Genomic DNA, 23,383 nt, shown 5'->3' on the forward strand with positions numbered 1-23,383 from the left:
ATCCCAAGATCTGACTTCCCCAAAGAATAGTGGGTTGTATTTCTAAGAGTTGCGATTCTTGGGAGGGTAGAAAGGCTTAAATCCAAAATCAGATTAGTCGGTTTGTTATGGTTTTAAACATTGATTGGTATCTATAAAAGAAATAAGAGAGAGAAAACAGTGGGTTTCGGTGTGATTAGGATTCATTAACTTGAATTCGATCCAATAGTGAAAAAGTGATAATATACTATTATGTTAGAATTAGAACTGGCTATTACTTTAAATGACTCATTAAATCCCATTGTTTTCTCTCATTATTTTTTTTCCCTCTCTATCTTCAATTAAATGTTCTCTCTTTTCTCTATTTGGTAGTCAAATATTCTCTCTCTAATTAAATATTCTATCTCTTGTCATTTTGCCACATATCGAAGGTAAACAATGCATGGCAAGTTTTATATTTAAAACATATTTAGGAGAAAACCTTGATCATTTAGCTTTTACAAACACTATCATTACAAATTTTGTTTTAGAGATTAAGAAACATAAATAAAAAAATAAAAATCAAACCATAAAAGATTAAATGGAACACCCAACTTCTCTTGTTGGACCTAACTAGGATGGTCAAAACGACACGAGAGAAGATGGAGAGCTCCTTGTCATAGAGATATTTTTTGAGAGGGTTGGTGTAACATCCCGTTACCGAACCAGTGCGTTAACATTACGTATGATATTAAGTGCAGTAACAATCACATTAGTTAATTTAAAGTACGGCCAAATTTTTCTTTTTTAAACATTTTCCATTTCGTTTTAAATTCATACCGTATAAAAATATAACCCAAAACTGTAATTATAACCATACACAATACAGAATGTCAAATCTAGCTTAAACGTATCATACAAGCCTCTTAAGACTCTACCATGAAGTCCTCATAAACAACATGACACCAAAACTCAAATTCCAATAACAGAGCAAACAAAACTACTGCAAGGGAAGTATTCAAATACTTCCCGAAAAGTATTCGAATACTTTCAAGACAATGGCTGATTTTTGGCTTCTGCTTGACAAGTATTCGAATACTTTTTATGAGCATTTGAATACTCACTGGACATAAGCTAAAATACCATGTTTTTACAGCATTCAAAACCATGCTAATTCCCTCCTTGGTTTCATACAACCTGATAGAATGGAACGACAACCAAAGGCCCAACAAACCTAGGTGCACTTATATCCGTTAACATATATTTCAAGTTATAACAAATGAAAATAACATTAAGACCATTACATGACATGTAATTGTACATATGTAAATCCATATACAAGTCCTTCAAATGAATACGTATACATCATATATCTTTTGGTAAAATAATACTTAAGTTAACAACCTATACACATGTCTCTAAGATATATACATAGGCATAATCAAAGAGGCATAAACATCTCCTATGATCTCAAATATAAAACATCATGTGAGACATGTAAGCATTCAAAATATAATCCCACAAGCATACAATATCATGGCAATTTAGCCTGGCCTCGCACCCTATGATGCTCCTGCATCGTCAGTACCTGCACTTGAAATCCCATAATGCAGGGTGAGATATACATATATATCTCAGTAAGCCAGGGGTCCTTGGAGATTCCTCCACCCCCAAGTTCACTTCAGCATAAAAGTAATAAATCATATGATACAACATATACATATCCATGTTATGGAAATAATGCTCATCCAAGACATCCCTCAGGTCAACACATATTCTCAGGAATGCTCATGCTGCAATAACAATAAATCCTACTGACCATAGAACCTACACACTATGAATTACACAAGGAAACATCCTTGATACATACCAAGTGCAACACATAGCATACACATACATATATCAAAGGCATAATATCAAATCTATGCAATTACATATATCGCATAAACCACTACCCCTTCAAGATACGGTGGAACAAGCATGAGATAAATCCCAAGGTCCAAAAGCTTACCTGCAGTAGCTTTCCAACCAAAATCCAAAGTATTCCACCACCAACTATAAGCAACACCTAAGCTTGATTCAATGAAAATTCAAGTGTCAATCTCCATTGCATGATCTAATAGTTGCTTGCTCTTTATTCCTCCACTTGAATCACTCCTTAAATTCAATGACATCTAGCAATATCAATCACAAATAGCCAATTACTTGCATTGCAAGAAATCACAGTAAAACACTTGTGATTTTTGAAACAACGCAACCATTGTCCAAATGAGGATTTGATCTTATTTCTACCAATTATTTTAGTCCCTAAGCATACTTTCCAAAGTAACTAAGGATATACATAATCCTAACACCATCATCCATGAAAATATCCAAAATGGCAACCTGGAAATCAACATAATGGAAACTAGGTGGAAATGAGGTTTTCTTACCTCAAATGGATTCACAACCAAGCTAGGAGTAATCTTCAATCCTTGGATGAGATCCAACAAGTCTCATTTGCTAGTAAACACCACAAAACCGCCTCCCTTCCTTAGAGTTTTCTCTCCACACACTCACTTTCAAGGGTATTTGAATTATAGGTCTTGTTTGTATTGAGTTTCTACACAACTTTCATGTTAACACTTTCTTGATTTAATGACTACACAAGCAACTAGAAATCCAAGCTTTCTCAATGGTGGGTCGGCTAAGGGAGAAGAGGACGCACAAAGAAGAAGGAAAGAAAATGGTTCAAAGTCATAACTTAGGATATTTTAGCTAAATATCAAATTTACTTAAAGTCAAAGCAACTTTAAGCGTAATCCCAATCATGTCCTTTCTTCAACTAAATTCATCTAACTTGATTTTAGACTTTCACTAAAATTATTTCATAATGTTCCATTCAATTATTTTTAAATTTCGGGTAACTTTTGTCTACTAGTAATTTTACCCCAAAACTAGCACTGTTTGACTTTTTCCAAAAATGCCTTATTTTTACCTAATTAGACTATCATAATTGTGATTAATTAATTAATCATTCCGCAAATCCATTATACACATGTTAGGGTTATTATAGTTGGCGATGATGTTCCAGGTGTATGAGGTCGAGAACAAAATGCTTCCATTCTTAGTGTGTTATGCATAATATTTTCTAATTTTTTATTTCTTTTTATTTCTGTTTTATTTGTTTGATCACGTCCGTGAGTGAGGGAGAACGAGAACCAACAAAACAGATTGCAATTGGAGGCGTGCACTGCAAAGATTAAAGCGAGAGAACATTTGTTTCCAAAAAAAAATATGTAATTGAAGAAAGAGAAGGAAGAGAGATTCTTTGACCAAAGAGAGAGAAAAAAGTAGTGGAGTCAAGTGTGCTTCAGAGGCATTGATTTAGATACTATCCAATGGTGCAAAATTGATAGTAATAGAAAGATTAAATGTTATGAAAAAAAAACTCTATTAAAATCTATTCCCTTAAGTGAATGTTCCAAAATATAATTTTAGACATGATAAAAATTATGATCATAATTAATGATTATCGATAGCACTAAGAAAAGTGTTACAAACTTGATTAAAGGCTCCTGAAGAGTTTGAATTATGTTACCTCAAGAAAAAAAATCAAGGAAGGAAATAAGGCCTCCTAATAGGAGCATGTTGATGCAATAATATTTCGTATGATGATCTTAAAGCCACATATTTAATGATAAAATATTCTACATTATTTGAGAATATATTTTATGCTTTTGTGCTTCAAATTTGCTTCCATAGTAGTAATATTGAGAGCGTGGCTTAAAAAAATATTTTAAGTTAATATCATATATGTCACAACCGAAATCACAGTCGAAAAACTATCAAAATTAAAAAAAAAACTTAATAACGGAGTCGCCATCTGTAACACCCGGCCACTTGTAGGATCAATGACTTTCCCACAAACTAACAAAAGACTTTTCTGCGTGCTTTATCCTCACTCTCACACTTCCTGATAAACTTCCCAAGCATGCTTAACTATGGAGTTATTAAGTGAGTTACTGAAAAGTAAATGCATCTTGTTGATATATGTAGTACATATTATTTCCTTTAAGTTATCCTCAATTGTACAATCTCATACCTGCACAGCCTATGGATCCCTCTCGTTCAGGTATTGATTCAATTCATTCATGTACCCATCCTGCTAGAAGCTTGCCAGGAGTCTCTCCTTGTCCGCGCCTCATCTCTTTTACACCGACGATCACTCTCCGCCCTCGTCAGCGCTCGGTCACTTGCAGGATCAATGATTGTCCCTATAAACCAACACAAGACTTTTTTGCATGCTTTCTTCTCACTCACACACTTCCTGATAAACTTCCCAAGCACACTTAACTATGAAGTTCTTAAGTTATGGGTTACCAAAAAGTAGATGCATCTTATTGGTATATCTAGTACCTATTATTTCTTTTAAGCTATCCTCAATTGTATAGCCCCACACCTGCAAAACCTATGAATCCCTCTCGTTCAAGTGTTAATTCGATTCATTCATGCACCCCTCCCGCTGGAAGCCTGCCAAGAGTCGCTCATTGTCTGTGCCTCATCTTTTTTTGCACCGGCAGTCACTCTGCGCCCTCGTCAGGCCCCAGGATGTTACATGCCCACCAGCTTCCACTTGGTTTGTCCTCGAACCACACCTTATAGGGAAAGAGGCCTGCACTGATACCACTTGTAACACCCAGCTATTTGCAGGATCAATGTCTGTCCCCCACAAATCAAAACAAGGCTTTTTAACGTGTTTTGTCCTCACTCACTTCTTGAGAAACTTTCTAGGAGGTCACTTATCCCAGAATTGCTCCAAGTCAAGCACGTTTAACTATGAAGTTCTTAAGTTATGGGTTATCGAAAAGTAAATGCATTTTATTGGTATAGGTAGTACCTATTATTTTCTTTAAGATATTCTTAATTGTACAATCCCATCTCTTGTTCAGGTGTTGACTCAATTCATTCATCTACTCCTCCCGCTGGAAGCTTGCCAGGAGCCACTCTTTTTTTGTGCCTCATCTCTTTTTGCACCGTCGATCACTCTTTGCCCTCGTCAGCACTTGAGATGTTACACCACCAAATTGATCTAACGATAACCAAACATGTAGTTAAAGTGGTAAGACTAAAATGGTAGTAAGTATAACCTTCCCATTTCCAGTTAATGCCGAAAAGTAATGAGATTGGCCAAATCAGAAGAAGCTCAAACCTCTTGTAACACCCGCCTAATAGGGGCATAGTACACTGGGGAAAATTTCAAAACAACAGAAATTTACACAACATTAAAAACAAGTAACACCTCCATATATTAATTGCACATTGTCTCATCCACAAATATTTACAAGTATCACAGACTACTAGAACATGATAAGTTAAAATCACATAATAATTGAATTGTCCCTAAAGTCACTATCTAGACAAGAAAAATACATTGTCCATGGCACAAACATAATCATATATTACTTGGGTTGGTTCCTTTGCCTTGAGTTCCTGAAATAAAACCCCAATAGGGAGAGATGCGAATCCTAGTAAATTATAAAACTATTATTCTTACTTTACCAGAATCTGAGACTATCTCCTGCTGATGAAATTTCATTATAATAATCCCATCAATGACTTCATGGAAAAGAAACTTGCACAAATTCAATTGAAAAGCCACTAGTCATGAAGATCTCGAATAATTCTACTGTATCTAGTCATTTAAAACTACTTTACGGGCACTTAGACCCCGAATAAGCTATTATATGTGCCTGTCCTTTATGGACCTGTAGGTGTATTGAGCTCAAACACAATGAGGCTTCCCTCACAACTGTAACTATGACACCTGATAACTCTTAGGCATTATACCCACATCTATACTCTCAAAAGAATAACATGATATATCAGAGCAAGTAAATATTAAAGTAGATAAATATCAGTTACGTGGGTGGATAACATTATATAGCAACTCATATGTTACAGACACCTTCGTTGGGTTGCTTGCTAGAGTGAACTACATCAGCGAGGAGGACTAGAGGGAGTGAGATAACAGGGGCTGCTCGCTGGAGCGAGCGAGTTCAGCGAGCAACTCCAGAAAGCCTTTTTCACGGGACTGCTCGCTACAACGAGCAACATAAGCAAGCATCAACAGAAATGCAGTTTTCTACTACAATAGCTATCAGGGGTTTCCCAAGTTCAAACTCCCCCCTCCCCCAACCAGTCCCAACAGATGCTATCACGTCTCTTAAGTCCAGAAAAGGGTGCATGCAACTTACATTAAAGCCAAATTCCACTATCAAAGTCTGGTCATATATCACTTTGTAGTATCATACATTCCATGGCTCAAAACAAATAACAAAATGCATGTATCATTCTTCTCTCTTTTAACCAACATGACCAAGAAAATCAAGCGCATGCATGTTCTCTTTTAAAACATAATTTCAAGCTCATAGCAGAATACTTAGAGGTAGTTTTGTAACTTGCTTGTTGAGATGGAAACCCTAATTCTGATCTCCTTCTATGGTCACTTGGTGGGGCTATTCTCACTAGTCTAGTCTCCCTTTCCTTTAGCTCCTTTTCTGTCTCCTTCCCCTTGACACACTAAGATGAAGTTGCTTCTAAAAAATGTAGCCAAAAGAGAAAGGGAAGAAGAGTTCTTGTGTTTATGAAGGAGAAAGAATAGGAAGTTTGGTGACAAACAAAAAATAAAGCTGATATTGGTATGGAAAGGAAGTGATTATGGTAGGAGAGAAGAGGTAATGGGTAAGGTGCCGCCTCACATTATTATTAGTTTAAACCAACGGGTCTTACACCCCTCTCCTCCCATTGCTCAAACCAAATTAGTTTAATTAATTCATCTTTTTTAAAATTAATAAATCTTACTTAATTATGCTTGAATTGATATTTTTATGTTAAAATTTCATATTATATATATATATATATATATATATATATATATATATATATAAGATAAATTTTTTTGACATCGGTCTATATCAAATATATAGATATATATAAGATAAAATCTTTTGATATCGGTATCAAATTTTGAAACTTGACACCAATTTGTAACCATCACGTTTATTATTTATTGAAAATTAATAATTAATTAATAATTTTTATTGGTAAAAATTAATTCACAAATTTTAATAGAATCCAACTATTTAGTACTTCTGAAAAGAAAAATAAATATCACCAAGTACGGAGTTTCTAACTTAATTAGTAATTTTGAGTACTAACTACTGTATCCGATTTTGGATTAATTGTTCAATTACCTAATGATGTATACTAAAAGATATAAAAATAAAATAAAAAAATAAAAAAATTATACGATAAAATCATATAAAATTCTAACACAATAGAATATTCTCCGTAATACCCTAAATATGGTATCGGAATTGAGACAGAGCTACCTTCCCCAGTTTAAAGCGTCAAATTTACAGTTAGGGGTAGTTGGTTGGTAAAGACCACGAGGAAGCATGAGTTACGATGGCGAAGTGGTAGGTGAACCTGCTATTTTCCTGGAATAACTTTATTATAATAATCTTAAAGGGGTAGGTGGGGTTCCCATTTTGCTATAATATTATTTTTGGAGTTTTGATAACGAATAAAATAAGTCATATTTAGTATTCTTTTTATTAAAATTTTATAACTTTTCTTTAAAAGAAAATTAAATGTCTTTGTATGTTTTAAGGGTAAAGTGTGTCTCATTTTAAAGGATGTAAAGTTGTGTCATTTTAAGAGAGAGAAAGAGATAGATAAAAGAGGAGAGAAAGTTGACAAAAAAAAATAAAAATGTAGGTCTCACCTCTTTGTGAGAGTGAAAGGATATAAGTTGTGTCATTTAAAAGGATAAATACTTTTCCCATGTTTTAATCTGATAAATGATCTTTTGTAATAAATTTATAAGTAGTTGGCATTAACATATGCTGACTATATGTTTAGTTAGTTGTAGTTCATCCTCTGCTTCAGTTTTCTTCATACTGATACAGGTTGAGTTCAACTTGCATATTTCAGTTTCTCTCTCTATATAATATTTTAGTATCTCATTTTGGGTTGATTCGTTTGATCATCAGTAATTTGTTGTTTGATGGTGCAGCTTTGACATCAAATGGCACCTGATGCTGCAATACCAGATGAACAGGCAAGCCTTTAATTAATAATAATGCTTCCAATTGCTGAATTTTTTGTTTTATGATAGAGTAGTTTCCCTTCTCTTTTGATATGCTGTTCCTTTTTTTTATTTATTAATTTTTGTATTTATGATTGCTACCACCCTTAATGGGTTTCTGCAAAACAAGATATACTAGTGATTAATGAATGGGGTATTGTTTGTTTTGATCTTAAGGTTGTTCTTGGAGAAGAGATAGATCATGTAAGGGTTATCACTTTGAATAGGCCAAGGCAATTGAATGCTATCTCACCTGAACTGGTAAGTCCACTCAACTCAATTTTGAAATTCTTTTTTCCCAGGTGGGTTCTTTATTATTATTATTATTAATTTTTTTTTTTTTAATCTATCAGGTTTATCTTCTAGCAGCATATTTGGAAAAGTGGGAGAAAGATGACAAAGCAGAGCTAATTATCATAAAGGTTGTTGTTTATTTTATTACCTCTTTATTGTAATATTTTTTTTTGTTTCAAAAGAGTAATCTTTGTAAAAAACTAATTCAATTCAAAAGCTTAAGCTATTGGGTGAGGCTATTTTAATGGTTTTATATATCTCTAACATGCCCCCTCACATAATAGCCCACTGGACTTGAAGAGTGAATAATGCACAAACCCATCTATCTGTGCTAACAAATTCCACAAGACTTGATTAACTATTAATTAAATGGGGGGAAGGGGTGAGGATCCAACCCGTGACACTAAGAGTCTGATACCATGTAAAGAATCAATTCAACCCAAAAGTTTAAGCTATTGGAGTGAGGCTACCTTAATGGTTTTATATATCTCTAACAATACTAATGCTCTACCAACTGAAATGGTTGAATAACCTTAATAGTTATTGTTAATGTTTTTTAATCCTAACAGATTATGTTATTATAACTCACCAAATGGAACAATCTACCTTCCTCTTGAATTTGTTGCTTTACTTATTACATATTTACACTTCACTCAATTGCTGTACATTTGTCTTTTGCAGGGAGCTGGTAGGGCTTTTTGTGCTGGAGGGGATTTGAGAGTATTCTATGATGGCAAGAAAACAAGTAAGTGCATCATTCTCTATTTTTCTAAGTTAGCACCAGTAGATAATATCTAGGAGAGAAACATGGAAGAGGATGTCTTTACATTTACTTCCCTGTTTTGAAGATTATTGCATGTTTTTTCTTCTTGACAGAGGATTCCTGCCTTGAAGTGGTCTACAGATTTTACTGGCTTTGTTATCACATTAGTAGCTATAAGAAAACCCAGGTTCTGTTTAGGAACTTAATTCCACTTTCTCATTAACCATTTAAAGTAATATGTGATTGTGAAAATTTAGTGAACTCTTATGTTTTCTATAATGGTGCTATTATGGTATATAACAGGTTGCTCTTGTTCATGGAATTTCAATGGGTGGAGGTGCAGCTTTGATGGTCCCATTGAAGTTCTCAGTTGTTACAGAAAAAACTGTAGGTGTTTATTTTGTTAGAGCTTATTTTCTAAATTCATTTTTAGTTAGTTTTGTGGCATAATTAGCAGTGTACTATTATCCTTAATTTTTTGTGGTGTGTTCAAATGAATGCTTTGACAGGTTTTTGCCACTCCTGAAGCAAGTTTTGGATTTCATACAGATTGTGGCTTCTCCTACTACCATTCTCGTTTACCAGGCCATTTGGGTAAACACAATCTCACAAAGAATTCATCTTAACTTGTCCTCTTTGACTGTATATCTCCCTAGCATTTTATTCTTCCATGACAAGTGAAGTGTATTTAAAATTTTCCTGAATTAGCATAAAATGAGGAAAAAGAAACATATTAGTACATTACATAGAAAACTGTGGATATAAAATCATGCATGTAAATATACAGGTGAATATTTGGCACTTACTGGAGGAAGGTTGAATGGGAAGGAATTAGTTGCAGCTGGATTGGCAACCCATTTTGTCTCTTCTGAGGTTTGATTATCTGCAATATCTACGTTCTTTCTAGAAGGAATTTACTCACAATGTTCACTGTTCACACATGCTACTGTAATCACAGATTCATACTTGGTAATTCTATAGTTTAGCTTTTTTGCTTTGGAAGTCTTGTATGACCAATAATTGTAGTATTGGAATGGGACACATAAGCCATAAAGTTTCTGGTAACATGTCAAATTATGTTTTGGCCAAAGTTTCCTGCTGTCCTCTAATTGTACTACTGATCTTACACCCTAGCTGCCTGAAGGATTTTTTGTTGGTCAGTTCAACTCCATCGAGAATATGGTGATGTTTTGAGCCAAATCTGGATCAGTAACCTATCCTATATCATATATTTGAGGAGCATAAGTTGAGGGGCATAAAAATAAAATAGAAAAAGCACGGAAGGATAGTTAAATTTTGGAATAGGTTGATACAAGATAAGGTCTTTTGGAAGTTTTGATGTGAATAATAACTCTAGGATTGCCAATGGTGGTTGTTTGTAGTACTTGTTTATTAAAAAATCTATTTTATCATAGCATTGGATTCAAAGAGAAACACTTCGAGCTCTAAGCCCAAAATTTTAGAAGCTCAAGTAAATTTGTTTACATTTCCTGTTTTCTGATCGGTGGACAATGGTTCTCTGAACTAATATGTCCCAGATTATTAAATTTTCCTTAAAAGAAAAAAATGGGGTAATGAAAAAGGACCATATGTTTGTGTCAAAAGTTTCTTTTCAGGGATCTCCATTCTTTCTGCAGTGTAAGGCCCTGTTAGTCTGTACAAAGATGAACATTGTTATATGCATAATGTTACCAGATGTTTGCTAGCTTTAAGTGTTAATTTGATCAATGATGCTTACATTTTCTGTGTAACAGAAAATTTTTGATCTAGAGAAGCGCCTGATTAGCTTAAATTCTGGTGATGAGAATGCTGTAAAATCAGTAATTGAAGAATTTTCTTCAGAAGTTAAACTTGATGAAGAGAGTATCTTAAATAAGTAATCACTTTTTCATTGATGATCTGTAATTTGTTTTCTAGTTTTTTTGTTACTCTTTCCAGCAAATTGCATCATACTCATGACAGTAACCGTTGGAGATTTTCAGGCAGTCAATAATTGATGAGTGCTTCTCAAAGGATTCTGTTGAAGAAATTATAAAATCATTGGTAAGTTTCTCACCATTTTCATATGAATATTATTATCTTATTGCATTTATATATATGACTATGTGCTTCGATCTGAAGGAAGCTGAAGCAAACAAGGAAGGAAATGGATGGATAGTTGCAGCTTTAAAAACCATGAAAAGATCATCACCTACTGCATTGAAAATAGCATTAAGATCGGTAAGGATTTTATAATATGAATTTTGTAAGATCTTAGACTGGATTCTAGGACTATACGTGCGTCAAATTATGATTGACAGATTAAACTCAAGGTTGAAGCAACCAAAGATATATGAAAACACATGTCTATCACAATTAATTTTTTGGTTAAGTTCTGAGATGAGGGTCCTCTTGTAACTTGATAGCATAGTGAAAATATCCTAATCTGCTTTATATTAGCCATGAAAAATTGAAAATATACATATTCATTTATGCATATAATATGATTGTGTTTAAATTTAGCAATGAAAGTAATTTTCCCTGCTAGATATTTAAAACTACTTTCTTTCAAATTTTAAGAGAGATCAAATCAGGACAAAGAACAGAAAAGGTAAATGCATAATCTAATTAATAACCTGAATCTTTGGACATGAAACTCATTGAATTAAAGAAAAGGGAGGAGGGAAAAACAAGTCTTCCTTGTAAAATTAAGATGGACATGCTATTTCTAGAATTTCATGCTTCTATGTGCTGTCTTGGATATGTGCAGGTTCGTGAGGGAAGGAATCAAACACTATCTGAATGTCTGAAAAAGGAATTCAGATTAACAATGAATATACTACGAACTACAATATCTGAGGATATGTATGAGGTAATTATTGTAGTCTCATTGCTAGAACAAATTTTGAAAGAAGGTAGTTCAATTTTGTTTAAAATTTTCGAGTTGTATTTCCTACTAAAATCTGAAGCAAACTTTTATTGTCTTTTGATGAGAAGGGTATTAGAGCTCTCACCATTGACAAGGATAATGCTCCAAAGGTATGCTCCGAAGCTTTCTTATATTCCAACCTTGAGAAAGAACATGTATTTATAACCTGCAAAACTTGACTAGAACACTGCTAAATTAGTACATACATTAAAGCGAATTAAGGAATGACATTTATATGCTAGAAAAATAAAAAAGTCCAAATGTAATACTACTGGCAAAATCATATCCATAAATTTTGTTTTTTATTCTGAAAAAAATGAAGTATTATTCTTGTTGTTTATCTTTGATAATACTAAATAATCATAATTAACTCGTTCAGTGGGAACCTCCATCGCTCGACAAAGTAGATAATGGAAAGTTGGACTTGATCTTTCAACCATTTGATAAGAATTTGGAGCTTCAGATTCCAGAAAGGGAGGAATGCAGGTTGGTTGCTATTTGAGTATTGTTTCAATAAGTATGTTTTCTTAAACCAAATTCATTAGTATAACGAAAATTCCTTTCTCTAATTCCAAACAGGTGGGATGGTAAATATGAGAATTCAGTTTATGGGATTCCAAAAAAACCAGTACCAATCTCTGGTTAGATGTTGCTCCTTTGAAAATTCCTCAATTAATTTGTCATGGATTTGCTCTACTTCCTAGTGTGCATTTATCCAGGCTACTGTTTGATGTTCCTGAATAATTTCTATAAACAAAAAAATGGTTCTTGTAGTACTATATAGGGCTAGCCCTCCATGTTTGTTATCACTGTTCTGAGGAAAAATATTATGTAATTTCAACTGTTACGTGGTTTGAAGTGTTATGCAGTAGAAATATAATGCCCCTCCTAGTGTTCAAAGGGACATCAGTTACTAATATGTTAGAACTTACTATTACTTTGGAACAGCTGCAATACCATTTCCTTGTATTATAATGGGCATCTTATATTGTAAGCTGTACGGAGTCACCTGTGCAATGTTTCATTTCCTCAATATTTATTATCATTTTTGTAACATCCCCGTTTCGAGCCGGTTCAATTAACATATATATGATACAAACAGAAACAACGGAAGACTTAAACTTACGAAAATACGAGCTAACTTTTTCTTTTTCTTAATCTTTTTTCACATGACATATCACATTGCATACTTCTCCTAGTTTAATTCTTATTCGACAAAGACGAAAATCGGACAGAGTAACGTCTGTAAATCGGACAAACGGGGATTTGCGAATCCCACTCTCAAGGTATCCTGATAGACATATCATCTTAAACATATCATATAATCATATATGGTCCAACAACAGATCTAATACCCATCCATGGGTGCATGCATAACTGGCTCTATGCGACTATGTCTAACGGCATACATATTTCAACACATGCACATATCTGAATACACAAATGTACATGCATCAAATATGAACACATGTACAAAATATATACGGACCATATACTGTATAATGGATCAAACATCATGATCACAAAATGAATAGGACACTATACAATAATACATATTCTCCAAAAATACATCTAAAATAAATAATAGCCTCCGGCCACCCAGAACTTCATATCCTCATACTAGTACCTCTAGCCACGGGTAGTGTCCTTGTCCCATGAGGGCTCTTCAATTAACTGTGTTCTTGAAATCATATCCCCAAACGGGGTTAGAGACGAATCTCTAGTAAACTCCAGGTTTATGGAAAACTCTCCATACCCTGGGCTCACTTCCTGCATGACAGTCAGATACATAATATACAAAACATCATATAAGCAATTATCATAACTGAACAAGCATATACACATATCTTATCAAAGATGCACGCAGTATTTCCCAAGGGAGGACCCCAAGCGGAAATCAACGCACGTAACAAATATCATAACTAAACTAAGCATATATCATTTCAGACAAAACATATCATATCAGAGACGTACGTAGTCATTCCCAAGGGATGATCCCAAGCGAAAATCAACGTACGTGTTCCCAAGGGAGTACCCCAAGCGGAACCAAAAACATATCAGATATGTACACAGTCAGTCCCGAGGGATGACTCCAAGCAGACATCAGTGCACATAGGATCAATGGCCAAAGATCATCACATAACAGAGGTGTACACAATCAATCCCAAGGGAGGACCCTAAGCGGAAATCAGTGCACATGTTCCCAAAGGAGGACCCCAAGCAGAACTCAACATATAACAGATATATACACAGTCAGTCCCAAGGGAGGACCCCAAGCGGACATCAGTGCATAAACAAATCAATAACTAGAGATCATTACAGAAATCACATCAAAACATATCAAAGTAAACACATCAAAACATATCATATCACATCATCATATAGCTCTATATGAATGCATCTATATCATATATCTCATACATATCATACAACCAGACCACAGCCCGTACACTATGGCAGAACACAAAGTAGGAGCGAATCCCATAAATATAGAGCTTACCTCTTGAAGCTTTACCAATCTGCTCACTTGTAATACAAGTTACTTATTTAGCTCCAAAGGCAATTCAAACCCTCGCAGTCCCTAGGCACACCTAGAGAAAGATTCAAAACAAAATCAATAAAATGCTACAATGCCATGAAATCTACACGAGGCATACATTTTATTGCTTACTTTCATTTTTTACACTTTTGCCAAATCTATGCCAATATACAAGTCAAGGCCATAATTTCCCAAGTTCTTTATTAGACCATTTTAAGGATGATTACATGTACCACAAGCACCCTCATGGTTTCCTACTCACATAGGGTCCTAAAATAACCCAACCAAGCTTCTAAAATACAATTTATAATTTTTAACAATTCCTAGCCCCCACAAAGCCTACATGGCCGAAACCACAACAAGGAAAAGCTAGGGATTTGCATCAAATAATTGACACAACCAATAGTTCCTAGAATCCACACTTAGTCCCTAATTATTCATATATTTTCATAACAATTTTAAGCCTAACTTTGTCTATTTGTGTTCACTAGGCCGTTGCAACACATACAAGGAGCAAAGATGCTTCTCATTATGTCTTAAATTATTTAACTTCAAAATCTTACTAAAGCCATGCACTAGGACCTAACCACATCATCAAAATAATTTTAACATAATTTTTCCTAATAATACCCTAAAGGCCGAAATGTATAGGGTAGGTTTCCAAGGGATTTTTCACCATGTAATCTCACTTTCACACTTAATCTCAACATACACCAATATTCAAACCTTCACAATTTATGCAATTAAATTTTTGCACATCAACCCTAAATACCTATCATGGCCAAATTCTAGGGTGGTTCAAGGGGACTTTTTCTTAAATTTTTAAACACATGTTCATGGTTATTCTACATTACAACTTACTACACAACACTAATTCATCACAAATTTCTAATTTCAAACTCAAAATTTTCCACCAAAACATGCTTTAAACTTTCAAGACTTAAATCACAAAAATCAAACCATGGAAATAGAGATTTCTCACCTCTAATCCCTTATACCAAGCCTAGAGAACAACCTCCAAGCAAAGCTCCATGAAAATTCCCAATTTCTCTCCTTGATGAATAGTGATCCGAATTGGGGGAAGAGGATATCTCTTTCTACAAGCACTTTCAGCCCAAAATAGATGGTGGAATGGATTCCTTGGGTGATTTAATATAAATTTCGTCTAATGCACTTTAGGATTTGCATGATTGTAGAGTGAGAAATCAAGGAAGGAAAAGCTTGAAGCCAAGCTTCCATGGAGATGCTACGGGTGAGAGAAAAAAGAAAGAAAGAAAGAGCGCAAGAAGACCAGAAAGAATGCGCAAATGTCACGGTTTTTAAATAGGAAGTAGAATGTGTTACTTTAACTGGGTAACAGTTTATCTATCTACACACCTCCATTCAATACCAAACTTTACACAATGAACTAGAATATTTTTTCAGTCATATTTCTAACTTTACTTTTGCATTCTGGGTAATTTTTTCTACACCCATTTTTACCCAAAAAATCTCACTGACTGTACTTTTTACATCAAAATAACCTCAATTTATTTAATTAGGTCTTTTACTTAATTTACCCTATTTATGCATGATTGAATATTTAATCACATGCCCTTTTCTAATTAAATGAGTTAGGGGTATTATAATTTTTCTTGTGCAATTCAATTTTTCCTTACATAACCACTATCACCTTGAAGAGCGAAGTTACAGTGGTCCCGGATAAAAAAAAAATTAGTGCTACTGAGGTGAGAGAAAGAGAGAAAAAGTTGAGGAGAGAGGAGAGAGAAGAGAAAAATAAAATAAAATTAATACATGTGTCAATTTTTGAGTGGAAGGACCTCGGTGGTCCTGGAGCACATTAAAAAATTCCCATCTTGAAAGCTCGTTTTAAAATTGATATATATATATAAAATATTTTTCCTACGACCACTTTAGATAAGGTTATCTACAACTACCATTTATAACTATGTACTACCGGTAGCGTATAGTTATAACATTAAAGTTTCTTTTTTTTTCTCTCTCCACGTCAGCAGACACGTTCTGAAATATGACTGAGGAGAGAAAAAAAAGCAACTTTAACGTTATAACTATGTATTACTGGTAGTACATAGTTATAAAGGAATCTCATCTAAACTGGCTCTAGAAATGTTTATCAGATATATATATATATATGTGTGTGTGTGTGTGTGTGTGTGTGTGTGTGTGTGTGTGTGTGTGTGTGTGTGTGTGGTAAAATCATTTCTTCAACCGCTTTACGTACAACAGTGACAGGTGTATGGTTATAATTTCCTACATTTAATTATTTTCCCTTTTGTGTGGTTATGATTTTCCACATTTAATACTTTCACGTATATATATGGCAAATATTTGACTGTTGCACGTACTGCAGTTGTAGAAATGCAAATCCATATATATATATATATATATATATATATATATATATATATATATATATAGAGAGAGAGAGAGAAAAGTGTTTGTCATTTTAAATGACATAAAGTTATGTCATTTTAAGAGAGAGATAGACACAAAAAAATATTTTCTGGACTAGCGTATTAACACATGATATTAAACACAGTTATAATCACGACAATTGAATTAAAATATGGTAAAAAAATTTCTTTTATAAACGACATTTTCATTTAAAACAACCGTATTTAAAAATGTAACACCCCGGTTTACCTAACCGGAATGCTACGCAAAACGGTACAAATGGCACTTAATTTAATAAGAATAGCAGAATGTGAAACCAATGCACTTAAAATGAAGAGTTCATTTATACAAGAGTTTTGATGATAACAAACAAGCTTATAAACGACATCAAAGATAATAAAACTCGCAACAATCAAAAGTCCAAGGAAGCAATTCAACAAGACAACAAGAGCAAATCATTCAACACACAAGATCAACAGTGCATCATGCTCTTGAGAGCTTAGATCTAAATGTAAAGGTAATTGATTAATGATGCTAAATGAGCTCAAAGGAAATTTAACTCTATGCATGCATTATCCATGTCATCAATCACTTGAAAGCTTTAATTTTTTTATGAAAAAGACCCTTGACATATTTCGTAACCTCAAAACATTTTGTACAAGTCAAGGAAATACATTAAAAGTGATTAGAGACAAAAAGGAATGCTTTACAACTCATAAAACTGCATTTTTGATGTTCTGTCAAGAAAGTATTCGAATACTTTCTTGACTGTATTCGAATACTCGTGCTGAGAACAAAGTATTCGAATACCTTAAGAAAAGTATTTGAATACTTCACAAAAAGTATTCAAAAACTTACTGGACAGTAAGCAGTGTAACGGCTATAAACGACTAGTTTCGTGCCAACACCTATATAAACTCATATATTACGAACCAGCAAGCCAAGTTTTACTATTCCACTGATTTTGCAATCATCTTTGATCATTCTCATTGAATTAAACTCATTCATTGCTTATTCTTACTCATATTGATCATAAAACTCCTTTGAGCTTTATTCTTGTATCATTGATCAATACCCATAAGCTTCAACTTGTATAATCTGTACTTTAAGAGTACAAATCCATTTCTAAACACTCATTCTATTTACTTGAGTTGAGGGTAGTGAGACCCTAGTGTAAAGGTTTCTCATAGCCTAAGAAAGTGTAACAACCTGTTGTACACCGGTATTGTTAACATTAATCATGATATTAAGCGCAGTTACAATCACAACAATTTATTTATAAAAAATGCGAGTAAACTTTTTTCGTTTCTTACGCGAGCATTTAAGACCGTAAAAAGCGTAATAAATAAAAGTTGTGATCATAACTGTAAACTCTTGCGGAATACTTGTTTAAACTATTCTTATAACTTATTTTACTTAATACAAGTCACTAAGGGGTTCCCATAAACCCACTTAGCTAATTTCTCGATTTTACGTTTTCCACCCCTCCGAACATGGTTCGGTTATTACTTTTCTGTAGACACACCGCACAAAACCAGTCCTTCATCTTCAGCTATTTTTTTTTCTTACTTAAATACCTTTCCAATGAGCCATCACACGAGTCATTTCGATCTCGTTTGCTCCAGACATCGCCGTTTGAAGTTGGACAAGCAAAACTGCCAACCAACCCCAAAACAGCTCCAAACATCCTTCACTCCACGAATTACTGCAGCAAATTCACTCTACCAATTGCTCGCAAATTTTTATTCAATAAACTAGACACCTCAAGCTTCAATTTGACATATCATACACTTAATATGACCGAGGAACGAAGCGGGAATAAAATTCCAAAAAACTGCCAGAAACAGCCTCTGCACAGGTGCGTTCTGGACAGTCCGTGTTCACAGGTTTCTACAGAGCTGCGTGCAACCCAGAAATTTCTCAGATTTTAACACAATGTAGGGGACATCTCAAGCTTTAAAATGGCGTATGGCACGTCTCTATCGGATCTCTGTGGAGGGATATATACTCTCTCGAAGTTCGTCTAAATTATGCCAATTCTACAGAAAATTCGCCAGAGTTTCCTTTGTTTTTCCTAAAATCCCCAAATTTTCAATTGCTTTCTAATACCTCAAATGTACCTAATAACTAATGGGTGGCGTGGCACACACAAGGACCAACAATGCCTTGGGGCACTTACAACCCAACTCAGTTTATAGTTATTACAAAATTTATACCATATGGCTCACTTTATAAATCCTTAACTTGTTTCAATCACCAATGTCCATTTACATGCAATTTCTCAACATACAATTAATCATAATCCTCTTAACCGTTGATTGACAGAAATCAACGGTTAAAATATGGTTGTAAGAAATTGTAAACTAAAATAAGTTGTAAATATAACCTTCTCCATAAAGGGAGGGGGTTATATTTACAACTCAAATAGTTTACAAACTCTTACAACTATATCTTTACCGTTAATTTCTGCCAATCAACGATTGTCATTTATTGTGAATTAATAATTAATTAATAATTTTGATTTGCGAGGCCTAAAGCCCTTCCATCATATTAAATCAAGTATCCAAGTGCAATTACAACATATTACAACTTACAATTTCATGACCTTAAATTACAACTTGAAACATAAACTTCAAATGACATATACAAATAACTAGACTTAGGTAAAATGACATGAACAAATATGACTATGAAACTCATCCTACATACATGTGGAATGTTCATGTCCTAAGTCTAGCCTAGGCCAAATGGCCATCAAAATGAAAAAAGTGAAAAGATCCTCCAACACTCATCCTACGGGCTTCTTGCCCGCCGCTCCGGTGCCACTGCTACCTCCTAAAATAAATCTCCAAAGACGGGGTGAGATATACGAATATATCTCAGTAACCCAGAGGTTCTGGAGAAAACTCCGCCCAATGACTCACTTCGATGCATATAAATAATATAAAATAACCACTTTTCAAAACGGGATAAAGCAAGGGATTTAGAGAAACTGGAGAATATAGGAATACAAAGTACGACGAAGCGGGAATGGTAGCTACCAATACCACGCAACGTCCTCGGCATATAAGCCTACAGGTCTCATCCAAGGCATGTTCCAAGAACAACTAACCCCTCCCATCCGCAGACACCTGAGACTTCCTAGTGTGCTCCTATCCGGATCACACACCACGACCCTGGGTCAACTGGAACCCCCTCTCGGAGACCTATCCAGTGGAAGTCTGAAACGCCCGAAGGCAAAACTGTCTACAGGCCAGAGACTCGGTACATATGTACCCTCATAAATACTCAATGCATGCACATGTCATTCTACATTACTCATATACATTTCCTACCATCACCCTCAACGGGCATGGTGGAACAGACAAGGGGATCAAGCTCCAGTACCAAGAGGTTACCTCAATGAGCCTCTTCACTTAGCTCCACAGAATATACTCTCCGAACTCGCTACTCAACAGAATGCCTATACAGAGGACATTCTCAATTACTTAAAACTCGTATGAATACATGCAATTATCAATTATACATCATGATTCCAATCACTTACCTCACTCCCACTTGGTCCAGGACCAAGGGCAATCTACCGACTCATGGTTCGGGGTTCAAATTGACGTACGACAACCTACAATAACCATGTACGAATCGAATCGTCAGTACACGACAAAACCCCCTACACCCTTGTAGGTTCGGCCAAACATGTGTATTTTTTAGATTTATTTTTCTAAATTTTCTTTCTCATTTTCTTAGGCATCCTTAGGATGCCAAAAGGCCATACCAATTTCTGTTTTTCATTTTACGTCTTTTAAACGTCATTTTGCTTAATATTTCACTCTAGGATCCTTTATGACTCTCAACACCATTTATTATTTTTCATTGATTCTCCAACCTCTCAAACCACCACACAACCCATCCAATTACCATATAACACATAATACATCACTCAAATAATTTCCAACAACATTAAATCCGTAATTCTCTCTAAATGGCCGAATTGTGCCTCAATGCCAAACCAAGGAATTCCAATCAATTTTAACCATCCAACACCTCATACAATCATATTATTCATCATACAATCATACCACAACTCACCAATACAATCCTAACACATTTCTAAAACTTAAAGTCATGACACCATCACATTTTTCCAAGTTACAAAACCAAATTTTTCACCAATAATTTTCATTGCATTTCTAGCTCTAACACATCATTCTAAGACATTATCATCTAATACACATTTTCCATTTGAGCTCTCTAACATCAAAAATCAACAAGACAAGGTCTAGGGTTCATAAATATGATCTACCAAATTAACCATGGAAATGATGTAAAAACATACTCACAATCAAGGCTTGATACTCCTCTAAGACTTAACCAAGCAATGGAAGGTCAAATGACTCCATGAACATCAATTTTCCTCCACAAATTCGTAACTGACTTTGGCCTATATCTCACCAATGAGACGGTTTCAAGGCTTAAGAGTACTACCAATGGCTTTAGAAAGTGTTTTCCATCAAGTTTCAAGACAAAAATCGATGGATTTGGTGAAGGAATGATCAAGTTATGGTGAAACGAAATTTTTGGATGAAAGTGGGTGATGGTGGGCTGTTGGGCGCGGGTTTCATGAGGGAGAAGGGAAGAGAAGATGATGAATAGTGAGGGGAGGTGATGTGGCTTAAGTGGATTTGAGTGGGGTAGGTCTCACGCCACCTCACGCGATTTAAAACTCATCCGAATTTCTCTAAACGTCCGTGAATTCACAACCTATTTAGAAACTCTAATTTTTAACATTAACCATTGTCCTTTAATTATACTTGATCGGATGAATCCGGAGTTCTCCGGTCGTTCGAAGAAAACGTTGTTTTAAGCTGTTGCGCGCGTCGTTGGCACGCTTCCCTAAACTAACTTATTTCCTTCAATTTTTATCACAAATCATATTTCCTAGTTCTATAGACCATTTATAACTCATATTTGAAACCTAGAGCTCAAAACTCACTCGGCACGTTTTACGGTGTAATCGTATCGCGGTATTTTTACCCGGTAAAAACGATATTCTCTGATTTTTCTGAAACTTGCCTAACCACTCAATTTTTCATTCTGAATCCATTTCCATGGTTATTTTTACCATCTGAGACCTTCTACTCAATTTTTATCTTCCTAGGGTTGTGTGTTGGCTAATTGTCGTTTTGCCTTTTCTATGTATTTTGGCATAATCTTTAGGATCTTCACTAATCCTTCACTTAATTACTCATTTAATATTTTAATACTTAATTTAGAATTGTGAGGTATTATAGAAAGTGTGTGGAAGTGTAAGGGTTTCAAGAACCAAAAGTCTTGAAGGTTGTAGTAGTTTGTCAAGCACCCTTGAAGCTTGATCATTAGTGAAAAGTTGAACGGGCGGCTTCAATCTAGACGTAGGTCTTGGTGGTGGTGACCGAACTAGGATATATAGTGTTTGCAATCTCTCTAACCCTGTATCTCGTTACATTAGCATTATTTGATTACTTGAGCTTATTTAAATTTACACTTTGCATACTACTTGCTTGTATTGATTTCTATTCTTTTAGCTTTGCTTGTGTATAAATCATATTAATTCAAGAAAATCTTTTTCAAGAAAGAAAGTGAGGCATTTTACGAAAATATTTTTAAAACTCAATTCACCCCCCCTCTTGAGTTTGAGGCCATTTGTCCAACATAGAAGACTTCCTATAAGTATCAACATAGTTCTCTTGAAACTACGTGATTAATTAAAACTTTTCCTTTGTATCCTTTATGTTCACAACAATATAATAAACTATACAGCCCCATAACTGCATAAAATTAAAACTTAACACCAAATTGTAACAGCTATCAATTCAGTAAAAACGGATAGCATGGCCTCTATTTATCGGACTATCCAAATTCTTAAACCTGATATCCAGACATAACCAATACATAAAAAATTCATATTAACATCTTCAAAATCTATCGATAGATTCCTACTTACTCTCAGCAACTTGAAGCATTCAGACATACTTTGCTGTACATAACATATCCAAACCTTTAGCTATAAAACCTCATATCAATTATATACAGTTGTACCAACAATATCTTTATCTCAAATACATAATTTATTCGAAACACAACCATACACGCATAATCCCAAACGTCAATCTACCAAGTTGATCCTGTTGTGCCTGCTAACCATCCTTTTCACGTTTCGTATTCTCTGAAGATTCATCACCTAAAGGAAAACCTGAAATTTGTCACCATAACGCGGGGTGAGATATAAAATCCCAGTAAACTCTAAGTTTATAGAATAGTCACCCATTCTCAAGTTCACTTCTTGCATAATTGGTCAGTACACGCAGAATAGCAGAAACATACAGATTACACATA

The 23,383-nt window shown here is 34.6% G+C and overlaps 1 protein-coding gene across 2 annotated transcripts; it reads left to right on the forward strand.

Moving 5' to 3' along the window:
• Nucleotides 1–7,347: 7,347 nt before the first annotated feature.
• Nucleotides 7,348–13,078, forward strand: LOC133290037 (3-hydroxyisobutyryl-CoA hydrolase-like protein 5). 2 transcript variants are annotated; one of them, XM_061488084.1, is made up of 16 exons: nt 7,348–7,418; nt 8,018–8,062; nt 8,267–8,350; nt 8,443–8,511; nt 9,065–9,128; nt 9,260–9,333; nt 9,450–9,533; nt 9,656–9,740; nt 9,934–10,019; nt 10,901–11,022; nt 11,129–11,189; nt 11,268–11,366; nt 11,896–11,997; nt 12,123–12,164; nt 12,434–12,540; nt 12,634–13,078. In XM_061488084.1, the coding sequence occupies exons 2-16, from the start codon at nt 8,030–8,032 to the stop codon at nt 12,698–12,700; spliced, it is 1,179 nt and encodes a 392-aa protein (XP_061344068.1). In that variant the 5' UTR covers nt 7,348–7,418; nt 8,018–8,029; the 3' UTR covers nt 12,701–13,078. The 2 variants fall into 2 exon arrangements, with proteins under 2 accessions (XP_061344068.1, XP_061344067.1); XM_061488083.1 differs by lacking the exon at nt 7,348–7,418 and adding an exon at nt 7,824–7,910.
• Nucleotides 13,079–23,383: the final 10,305 nt, after the last annotated feature.

Source organism: Gastrolobium bilobum, unplaced genomic scaffold, assembly GCF_033153095.1.
Source record: "Gastrolobium bilobum isolate Gb01-03AN ecotype WA unplaced genomic scaffold, APGP_CSIRO_Gbil_v1 utg32957, whole genome shotgun sequence".
Classification (NCBI taxonomy): Eukaryota; Viridiplantae; Streptophyta; class Magnoliopsida; order Fabales; family Fabaceae; genus Gastrolobium; species Gastrolobium bilobum.